We start from the raw sequence: 11,542 nt of genomic DNA, 5'->3' as shown, positions 1-11,542 counted from the left end.
TATGCACCAAACAATCCATGTTCTCAATCTCCCTAATCCAGGGGACATAAAAGAATATTTTGATACCCATTATAAATTTCAGGAGGAAAAAAAAATACAGTACATTGAAGTTTCCCTTTCTACATTGATTACTAAAGATAATGTAATACAAGTAATAGCGTGCTGTGGAAAGTTCTGTTGTAATGTAATGTGCATTTACAGTCCAGGAGTAAAAAATTACTCATTTAAACTGATTTCACTCTCAAGGAACAAGCAGTTTTGGCCAGCTGGGTAGACACTATAGGCCAAATTCTGTCTTAGAATCGTAGAATCAGTCTTAGAATCATAGAATCATAGACATTATAGGCCAAATTCTGTCTTAGAATTGTAGAATAAGTCTTAGTATCATAGAGTCATAGACACTAGAGGCCAAATTCTGTCTTAGAATTGTAGAATCAGTCTTAGAATCATAGAATCATAGACATTATAGGCCAAATTCTGTCTTAGAATTGTAGAATAAGTCTTAGTATCATAGAGTCATAGACACTAGAGGCCAAATTCTGTCTTAGAATTGTAGAATCAGTCTTAGAATCATAGAATCATAGACACTAGAGGCCAAATTCTGTCTTAGAATTGTAGAATAAGTCTTAGTATCATAGAGTCATAGACACTAGAGGCCAAATTCTGTCTTAGAATCATAGAATCAGTCTTAGAATCATAGACACTAGAGGCCAAATTCTGTCTTAGAATTGTAGAATCAGTCTTAGAATCATAGAATCATAGACACTAGAGGCCAAATTGTGTCTTAGAATCGTAGAATCAGTCTTAGAATCATAGACACTAGAGGCCAAATTCTGTCTTCAAGCAGTCCACCAAGCTGAATAAGCAAAGGGAGCAAATTTGCATTCTGCTTTTGGTAAGGAGGTTAGAATAGGTGACATTACCTATCCTAGAGCTGGAAAACTGTGAGAGCACTTGTGCATGTCATGAAGTTCAACAGACTCAGTAAGATTCAGAATTTAAACCCAAACATTACTAAAGACCGAAATAAGACAACTTTCTTTATCTAGAGGACTGCTGTTCTGTGTCCACAGCCTGCGGCCAGCCAAACGCAGTTTTGCAGTCCTATCAGCAAGTCCTCAGTGTGCTGGAACCCGCAGTGCCTGCAGGGAGATGCTCTGTAAACTCTGCAGATGGCTGTCCTAGCAATGGCTTACATGTCTCCAGGATGGAAAATGTTGCCCACTAAATGAAACGACAAAAGCCAGTCAGTAGATACACGTGAAAATAAGCTGCCTTTACAACGAGCAATACCTGTAGTTTACAGTAAGTGACGTTTGTAAGCCCAGTGCTGCAGTAACACGTGTCAAAAGAGTGACTCTGGGCTGGAGGGTTGCCGCTCAGAGCCCAACCCCAGTGCCTCCCGAGGGATGCGAGCTCACAGAGGAGCGCCTGCTGCCAGCCCCCGACGCCTGGGGAGCGAGGCGCTGATCGTTTCGCCGCTCGTTGGCACTGCGGGGAGGCAGACGAAGACTTGCTCTGGCTCCAAAGGCACGGGCCCAGCCTCCCCGCCGGCAGGAGCTCTGCAGCTGCTGGCTGCTCAGCCCTTTGGGAACAACAGACTTATTTTTAAGTGAGGAACAGGAGGCCTGCTCTGCTGCTCGTGGAAATACTTCATCCTCTCTTTGAGTACACAGAATGGCAGAATATCGGGGGCTTGGAGTGACCTCGAAAGATCATCCATTCCAACCCCCCTGTACCAGATCACACAGGAGCATGTCCAGGGGGCGTTTGAGCATCTCCAGAGAGGGAGACTCCACAACCCTCCTGGGCTGCCTGTTCTGGTGTTCCATAGCAGAAATATTGAGCTGGAAACTGATAAATTAAGTCTTAAGTCAGGCCCCATTTGTCTGTGTTGTTTCTAGATCCTTGACTCCTCTCTCATAGTCTCTACTCATCCAGGGGTTACCTTGACATATACACATAAAAAAGAACATATGTGTAACCTCAACCTAATATACCATCCTTACCTTCACATTCCAGCTAATGGTACAACCCCAGTGCTCAGCCATACCCGCCTGAGATCTTGCTTTGGTGAAAGACAAGGTTTCAGTGCATAATTTCCCAGGAAGGATTAAATGTTGGTGCAGTTTGAGAAAAAACAACTGGAAATAAGGAAATGAGTAATCCCATAGCAAAACAGGAAACTTAATTAAAAAAAGAGTTGTCATTCATGCTACTTATCTTGATAAGCAGACCTAGAAAAATGAAACATGGGGAGTTCTGCTTCCATACAGCCGGACTGGGTATTAAAATGTGTCTACTTCTTCTGTTGTCTGCAGAGAAAAGAAAATCCTTGTAATTGTTGAGTATGTGGTCTGAAGCATCTCTCCCTGGGAAGTTTTGCATGTTTCAACATTTTTCTCATGCTGTGAGGAAATCTACATAAGTAGTCTTCACGTGAAGCCTTTTAAGAGCCTATAGAATTAGGACAAAGACCATCAGACATCAGCAATGCCATAGCCAGGACTCTGACATTAAATCCCCTGCAAGGTCTACACCTAAGGTTCCTCACACAGAAGGTGTTCTGTGGTTATAGAGAGAAGGTGGACGCTGGCAGGTGATCTGCAAATTGAACAACCTTGAGAGAATATGTAAACCAGAATGTCTCCTTTAAAAGAATAAAAAAAGGCAGAATAGTGAGACTTGCAGAAATATGTAAATATTGATAACCCCTAGCTTGATCTGTTTCTTCAGTAAATGATCTGGATTTCATATGGCAGTATTTTCACTCCTCCGAAGATCCAATGGTTACAATTAACAACACAATACTATAAATATGCAAGCATAAGGCAGCACAGTAGATTAGAGCCAGCAGTGCAAGGCAAGTGATCTCTTGAACAGCGGAATAATGGAATCTAACAAGCTGCTGCTACCAGCCTCTAGGCAAGGTATGTCCCCGCCATAACGGGAGGTGGAGGCTTCTCGGAGGTCTGCGTTTTGCACAGATGACTGAGGTTCTGCCTAAAATGCACCTGCATTCTTGAAGCAAGGACACAGCTCAGGAGTCTGGGAAAGCCTTTATGATGGTTTCGTAGGCAGGAGGTGGGGTTTGTGTGGAGTGGCAGATGCGGAGGTTGTTGTTAGACCAGTGGAATTCAGGTCGACTCAAGCTGTTGGTGGTGCTCCCCACAAGAGTTGTGGTGGTGTTTGTGGGAGTGAGGGTGATCAGCTGACTGTTCGTCTCGACGGGGAGGGGAGGACATTGCAGGAACGGGTGAAAGGTGGAGGCACGGAAGCTTGACTTCCTGGGGAAAGAATTGGCCTGTTCTAAGGAGGCTTGCCGCTGGAAGGTGAGGCTGGCCAGGCTGAGGTTGCTCCGACGCTCGCAGCTACTGTTGCGGTAAAAACCAGTCCTGCCTGTAGTGTGGCCATGGGAGGAGGGTCTGGACCGACGGCTGAAGGTTGAGGAGCCACTCTGGGAAATATGGGCACTCGCTCTGCGCCGGGACAAGCAAGTGAACAAAGCCCAAATGAGGCCTCCAATTACCAGTCCAATCAGCATGGACACCGTGAAGGCTATTGTTATCTGTTCTGAAATACAGAAAAGAAGGGGCAGAAAAGTTATTTCATTGACTCCAAAGGATTTTCCTATCAGAACATGAATTGAGGATCACAGCCCTTTTTAAAGGTGACCAGGCCCTGAGATCTTTGTGGTATTTGTACACGAACCTTCTGACACAAACACGGCAGCTCCAGTTGCTTTCACTACAGCTGTTTCTTTAATTTGCATAGTTCAACAGCATTCAGAAAATTGCTTGCACCAATGCCAGGGAAAAACCTTAGTCTTTCCCAGAAGCAGCCACCTGTCGGAAAACACGTTCGGTGGAGCGCTATGGGAAGATGACTCTTTGCTCACCAATATGGTTAGATGGTCAAATCCACTTTATTTCCGTGATGCAGTGACTTATATGCACTTCTAGCAATAGGCAGGCTCCACCAAGATTGGTTACAGTCAGAGGGTCCAGAGTTACATGTAAGGCATCAATAGATCAGCATACCGTAACAATCTGAGGGTCAGCCTCTGGGGCTGGCTAAACTCTGCCCACCTGCAGCTGCACTCCACCCCCTGCAGCTGCATGTGGGGGGTGCTACCCTGTGCCTGCTATCTAACTCCCAAGATGGATTCAAGGACATTCCCAGCACGGGTTGCTCATTGTTTATCAATTCTTGTGTGCTCTGCTAACAAGAATTTCTCCAACAGCCACCCACCAGGCTCAAGGTATGGCAGGAAACTGCCAAGCATTTGTTTCTACAGACTACGTGAGCTTTATGCGGGCTTGTCATTCTGCTTACAGACATTTATGTTCTCCATATATGTGTTTGCAAGCTCACCTACTACATGAGTGATGAAACTTCTTAATCAAGTAAGCCTTATATTTTCTCTCATATTCTTCATTAAATAAGCCTTCTGTCATATTCTTAATTAAGCCAACATGAGAACACATCCCAGCCTTTGACTGATGAGTAATAGATACTTTAAATCCTCATAGTAAATAACGCAAATGACTACATCCTGAATGATTATGGTCAGAGATAACTATTAGTAATGCTAAATCTCATAAATATTTCCTATCCTCAAAGCCCAATTTAAAGATTAATTAATCTAGATCTTTTATAAATGTCTCAGACAAATAAGACACCTGAAAAAAAAACCAAAAGCAAGAGCATGACTAGATTTTTTTTCTCTCACACCTGCTTTCACAGCACGGAGGAGTAAGATTTTTTTTCCTTGTGTATTTCTAAGAGTATGACAGTTATTTCAGAAAACATCTCTTGGTTTTGCAACTGAGCAGTAGTTTTATTGCAGTTCTAAGTTCAGAGATACATTTGTAATCCTTGATAAGGCCCGAAATGAAAGCAAAACCTTTATAGATACCCTCAAAGAGGGATTGAATCTCAAATGAGAATGAAAACTATGTTGACTGTTAGTGGAGCAAAGAATGAATAAGTGAAAAAGAGTGATGGGACAGCTTGAAACATGTTTATTCTGCCACTGCTGCCTTATCGCCTTTGTGAAACGTTTCTGCTGAAACGGAAAATGTGCTGATTAAACAGAGAAAGATGAGTGGCTTCTATAGCATCAGGTCAGCTAACACTGTGCCAAGCTGATCATAGAACAGAAGGCAGGAACTCCAGGACTGAGGTGCAGACCTAAGAGAGCAAAATGAGACTAGGTTCAAAATTTTCTTGCAAGGTGACAGCTGTTAAAGAGTTTCTACTGAATTTGCGGTTCTGCACAAACAGTCATTTCCAAAGCCCAGAATAATGACACCTGTCTGAGCTGTGTGAGATAGCCAAAGCAGGTTCTGGAGAGGGAAAGAGAGTGAGTGGACTGAAGGATTGCTACAGAGAGCAGGTGGCACACAGTGGAGGGAGAGAATAGGAGTCAGGCATGGCCAGCAAGACCATTTTGAAGGCAGAGGTGCCCCAGCATGCACCAACCAATAACTTGTCCTAAGTCAGACCTCAGAGTCCAGCAAGGCTTAAACTTAGGGCAGGTCACTGCAGGAGAGAGAAAACAAACCTTTGTTTTCCTTCCAGCAGGCAAGCTATAAATGATTACTGGTATGATTGCTCTTTAAGAATTATTTATTATTGCCTTCCTCATCTAACTTCCTACTTTTGTCTCTCCAGTGAGAAATTGTTAGCTATGTGATTCATGCTTGCGGTTGGGGAAAATTAGTTGCTTGAGCACCAGGAAGTTTAGCATAAAATTTTCACAAGTTTCTGGATGGGGACACAAAGCAGCATCCATTTGAACTCTCCGTTAGACTCTGTCAGAGGCTCAGTATATAGACCCTACACATCTTTGCAAGTGTAGTTCTAGACCAACACTGTCATGATTTTTTGACATCACCATAAGTTTCCAACCCAAGTTTACCTTACATTTTTCAGAATAGACCTGAAGTACCATGAAGTCCAGAGAATTTAAGCTCTAATTAAGCCACTTGTTTTATGGATGGCCATGCAATCCTACTGTTGCCTGCTTGTAATCTTGGCTTTCATTATCCTTTTTAGATGGAAAAACAAAGCAAAGACTGGAGAGTTTAAAGCATGGGATATTGTCGTAGGACACTGCTGGCTTTTGGGAATGGTTTGTCCCTTAGTTCAGAGGCAGACTACACTTGATGCTAAAATGTAATTGTTCTTTAACCAACTAATTTTGTGAAATAACTTTCATGATTCTGCCCTTTGTATAAACATCTTCAGAGACATAGCAAGACTTAACTTGCTTCTTTTAATCAGGGATCATCTATTATGCCATTTTAATAGATTTCATACATTCTGTTGCTGCAGCTTCCTACTTAGAAGCGTGGGAAGGGAGTTAGGAGTTTGCTCCCTCCAGTTGTGTAAATCCCAGAAAGTGTCCTAAAGGCATCACTTTCCAGGCACTAGAGCTGCAGTATGAATACCCCTGCTGCTGTCTCTGCATGGTTATGGGAAACTGGAGCAAGAAATAATAATTTCTTAGAGTGATTTCTCTTGTACCTCATCAGGAATGCTAGTTATTTTATTACATTTTGAGACTGCCAAGGGATCACCCAGGCACAAGGCTCTGTACTGCCACCCAATATTTTTGGTCCACTTCAGGCTTTCAGCTCCAGCTGTAAGGAAGTGAAGAGGATCTCAGCAGAGTTCAGCAGACTCCAGCAGAAGCAGAAGCACAGCAAGCTACTCAGGTGTTCCTGACTCTCTGGTTCACTTGCATCATGCTGAGGACTTGTCCCTGCATCTCTCTAGCCATCATTTTCACCACCTGCATAATCAAATCAGCATCTCACACTGTTAAAAGCAGATGAGGGAATTGACAAAAGTATTGAGTGCAACTGTGCAGTCCTTCCCACTGCTGTTCCCCTGTGCTGGAGGTACAGTGCAAACAATTATCCCTGTCGGTAATGGCTTCATTTGCTTTAACTTCTTAGGGTTCTTTTGCTTTCTTCTCCCAACCCCTCTATGAATACAAAAATAGAGGGTCAAATTATTCCCTAGGGAAACTCATCTGGGCTTACACTGACCACTGCAGTTGCCATGTAGTATCCTGAATGTTCTCATTTCCACTTGGATCTACATTTAATCCTTTTGATTCTGAACACTGAAATATCACTAAACCCATTGATTACAGACATTGCATTCATTCTGTTTCCAGACCCTGCTTATCTTCAGTGGGAGCTGTGGCTCACACTAATAGGCCAGACTTGCTTTTCTGTTCACTCTCTACAGAGGGTGAACTTCACTGAAATTCAATTCTGTCCCTAAAACTTACATTGAAGAATTGTAAATCTATGCCCATTGATTTCCTCTTCAGAAAGTCCACCAACCACAGCCCTGAGGTACACTGGAGAAAATACTACTGAACAGAGAAAAAGATTAGAGGCAGAGTGGGACCTGCTGCACCTGGGATTTTGAAGGGAACAGCCAGCTTTCATAGAGCTGTTTTTCTCCAGTGCTAGGGCAGAACTAGCCCTTCAGGAGAGTCAGCGCAATACTGATACAAGGTGTCTCCCATGGAGCCGTTATCTTGTGGTTTCCTGAGAGCTAGGCATGTCATCCTGTACTCTGCTTTTAAGGAAAAAAAAAGACAATAATAAAAATTTGGGGATAAGACAGGGATTTTGACAATAACTCCCTGGGTTTTGGTACTTTAAAGATGTTTCAACCAGTTTATTTGTTAGGCTGATCACACCGCCTGCTTTGTCGGATTATGCCATAAGAGAAAATGTTTGATATTCCACATCAGTTTTCTCCCTTCTTGCTTTTAGTACCAGTTGATGTGAAAGACAAAGCTCATTTTGAACCCAACAATACAGGACAGACTTCAAGGTACAAGAGACAGAAGGAAAAGAATAAGGAAATGGCAAGTGAATACCTTCCTCTCTTCAGTACTTCCAAAGTGTCCATGCAAAAAAGGTTGGCAGTTCTGAACCCACAGTAACATGAATGACCTCTGGATGTTACCCCCAGATCTGCACACCAATCCAGCACATGTCTGTAAGCTCAACATACCTCCATATCAGGCAATCCCTTCTGAAGTCTCTCTGTTCCCCCCTCTCTGAATTGTGCATTCAGTATCAAACAAATGCAGTGCTAAAGGTCTGTGCAGAAGATTCTTGCTTCTACTGCACAAAGATTTTTATTGTTTGTTGCTGCTTTTTTAAGGCTTTCCTATTTTTCCATGAATGGTACCTATAGAATTCACACAGAAGACATATGAGTATGTTAGTAGTAAAGATGATGGACTGTTTTACAAGGTACTTTTCCTAGTTACGGCTCTGAATCAAGTTTTCCACATCCATCCTGGACACCAGTAGTGAGGCCAACCAAAAGAGGGCTCATAACAGTCTCTAAGTCTTCTGAGAAATGCTCTATGTCCTCTACTTCTTTATAAAGACAAAAGTATTTGTAAAACAGATTTGTTATTTTTGATGGAGCATCCTGCCTCTGTCATGGAGCTCAGCAGGATCCCTGCAGATATACTCAAGTCAATCTCTTATTTCATAGAATCATAGGATGACTTAGGTTGGAAGATACCTTAGACATCATCTACTGCCACCTCCTTGCCATGGGCAGGGATGCCTCTCAAGCAGACTTGGCTGCTCAAGGCCTCATCCAAATTGACCTCAAACATTCCCAGAGAGGAGGCATCCACAGACTTCCTGGCTGACCTCTTTATGAGTAGAGGGGTTCATTTTCCCTTGATGTGTATGGATCACATCTGATAGCAATACATTTCTCCGAATCCAAAACACATTTGTATTGAGGATTTTCTCTCTTGCCCTCTGCCTTGACTGTGATGGGCTGGAACTGCATTTTGCTTCCTGAACTTAGGAAATTATTGGAACTTTCTTCTTTCCTGTAGCCTTATTATAAATTCTCCAATGTGTAAAATCAGGGTGGGCACAAGATCTCCCTTGCCTCATGCTTACAAAGATATGCATTTGTAAACATTGTAATTGTTCAAGTATATGAAAGGATAGTAGTATCTCTCAAAATCATGCAAGTAGCAGCTTCAATATGAATATCTCAGAGCAAGAACCAGGGCAGGGAAAACCAGGACAAAGTATTGAATGCAAAGAAAAAAGAAACCAAAAAGCATCTCTTAGTCAAACTGTGCACTTGAACTTGAAATGTTTCTTTGCCAATAATAAATACTAAAGCTAATAAAGAGGTGGTTAGCTTTCCAAACATCTGTTCTGCTAACGCTATTGCTAAGCACAAGGAAGCAGCATGCACCCATACTGTGAGATGACATCTACCCATTTGATTTCATTTCAAGTGAATGACTTTCACATACTGCAACCTTACCAAACTCACCGATTTCAGTTGCATTAACAAGGAGAAGCATCACAACATACCACCACGTTGGATAACAGAAAAGAGCTGGGATTATAATTTTAATTAAAAATTAGAATTATGAATTTATGTCTATTTAAATTCTTTCTTTCTTACATTTTTTTCTGAGCTCTATTTCCTGTATATAATGTCATATTCTAGACACTCACATCCTAAGTTAGTAAGCATTTATTTCTTTACATGCACATATGTTTGTGGGCACACACATTGCCTTGACCTAAAGCTGAAAAGCCTTGACAAGCAGTAGAGGATTTGGTATCAGACACGGACAAATGCATGTGAGTTTCTGTTTCACCCTCTATTTTTTTCCTGAAAGGAAAGCCCAGTCTAAAAACCATACAAATCACTAGAACTCATATCAGAACATGGCACAACTTAGTGTAGAGCACCAGCTAGTGTATTAAAGCATGAATTGCATTTTGCAGGCAGCAATTTGACTATTAAGAGTGATTCAGAGGCTGTTTGACAGGAGTCTCAATGTCTGAGTTTTCAGTCACAGTGGCTGAGGTTCAGGTAAGTCCTCAGCAGATGTTCTTAACACAGCCTTATTTGTGCAAAACCAGACCACAGTGCCTGGAGTTCATAAAAGTTTGAACAAACTTATAGCATCTTCTTACAACTGTAGCAAACTATAGAATAATTTAGGATGTGCAACTTTAAGTTTCATAGAATGCAGCTATTTTTCCTCATGCATTCCAGCTAGTGAGTCTGGAAAGGAAGAATAAACTGGGCCCAGAGACCCACCACTTTGGCCCAACACAAAGAGTATGAAATTATTTGAAGTACCCATTTTATGCTGGTTGTACCATCTACAAGAGAACTTAGTTTAAAGCTGGGGCTGACATCAGTAGCCCCATGCTGCTGTCATCATATTGAGTTTAAAAACCCCTCAGTTTTTCTGTATCTGACAATTGCCATTGCTATCTTTCCAACCCTTGTTACTTACTGTACTAGCAAAACAGCCTCTCATTATTTGTAGGCAGTTCATTATTCAGTTGGGTGGGCAAGTAAATTGCTGTGTAATATATACCAGCTGTGATCTTAATCATGGTGAAAGTTTACGAAACATCATACATGACTCTTGTGGACAGAGATGAGAGTTACAGGCTACAGCACAAGGTGGTTCAGGTAGTGGTGACATCCAGAAAACAAATGGACAAGGATAGTGGCATCTGGAAAATAGAACCTGTGTTAAAAGAAGCTGAAAGAAAAGCAGATTGTGCAGGACATAAGAACTAATGCACCAAATAAGTAACACAGTCAGGCTACCAAGAAATATCAGCACATCAGACACAGCCTGCTAGAGGGATGTTTTCTTTGTCCTGTGCTACTGCAAGATTCTTCTCTGCAACAAGAGAGAGTAATTCTCTCACTTCACCTAATGACCAGTTGTTTTAATGTCCACTTCAGATAAAAGAAAAAGTACTGGGTTTGAAACAGAGTCAAGGAATTCAAAAAACCAACATATTTCTGTCTGTGAGGAGAGGTAACAAGGAGGTAGATTGCCCAGGCAGGTGGTGCACCTACTCTCTTTAATTGTTTTTTAAAACAATGTCACTCGACAGCAGTAATAGAGTTGTCTGTCTTGGAAAATAGAAGAATTTAGAAGACATGACAACTCAACAAAGTCCATAATAATGTTATCTTGTACAGTTTCTAAGACTCTCTTTAATCAGGTAAGCAAAGAGGCTCCCAAAGCATCTGCAAAGTTACTAAGTAAATGGCAAGAAAAGCCCTCTGTGCCCTTGGGTTAATGATGTATTCGAAATGCAGAGGGAACGGCTGCTAGAGGCTTAACACCGTTACAAAAGCTGTCTGCATAGGAACGAGATTGCCCTCTGCTGGGAGCCACTCCATAAACTACCCTAATTCTGATAGAATAGGGTGCTGGACAAAGCTAAGCAGGAATAGCTCAACGAGAGATTACAGAAACCTTAATAGCATCAAAACACCCACAAGAACTCTGAAGAGTATTGCCAAAACCGCTTAGGACTAGCAATCTGCATAGGCTTTGGAAGGAAGCTAGGCTGAGGCGTAGTAAAAGTGAACAGCAGCTTCGTGCAGTTCTGTGCCTGTGCAAATGTTCATGCTTGCAAAGACGCATGAGCCTAAGTTTGTTCTTAACTTTGCGCTTTCACCATCCATAGTG

At 42.1% G+C, this 11,542-nt stretch overlaps 1 protein-coding gene across 1 annotated transcript in view; it reads right to left on the bottom strand.

The window, feature by feature from the left end:
* Positions 1-715: 715 nt before the first annotated feature.
* MYCT1 (MYC target 1) overlaps positions 716-11,542 on the bottom strand; it is a 30,393-nt gene continuing 19,566 nt past the window's right edge. The window contains 1 exon segment of the mRNA XM_064169254.1: positions 716-3,573. Coding sequence (XP_064025324.1) covers positions 3,041-3,573 — 533 coding nt within the window. The 3' untranslated portion in view covers positions 716-3,040.

Source organism: Pogoniulus pusillus, chromosome 31, assembly GCF_015220805.1.
Source record: "Pogoniulus pusillus isolate bPogPus1 chromosome 31, bPogPus1.pri, whole genome shotgun sequence".
Classification (NCBI taxonomy): domain Eukaryota; kingdom Metazoa; phylum Chordata; class Aves; order Piciformes; family Lybiidae; genus Pogoniulus; species Pogoniulus pusillus.
Note: the sequence above shows the minus strand (reverse complement) of the source record. Positions and strands in the feature narration are given on the sequence as shown.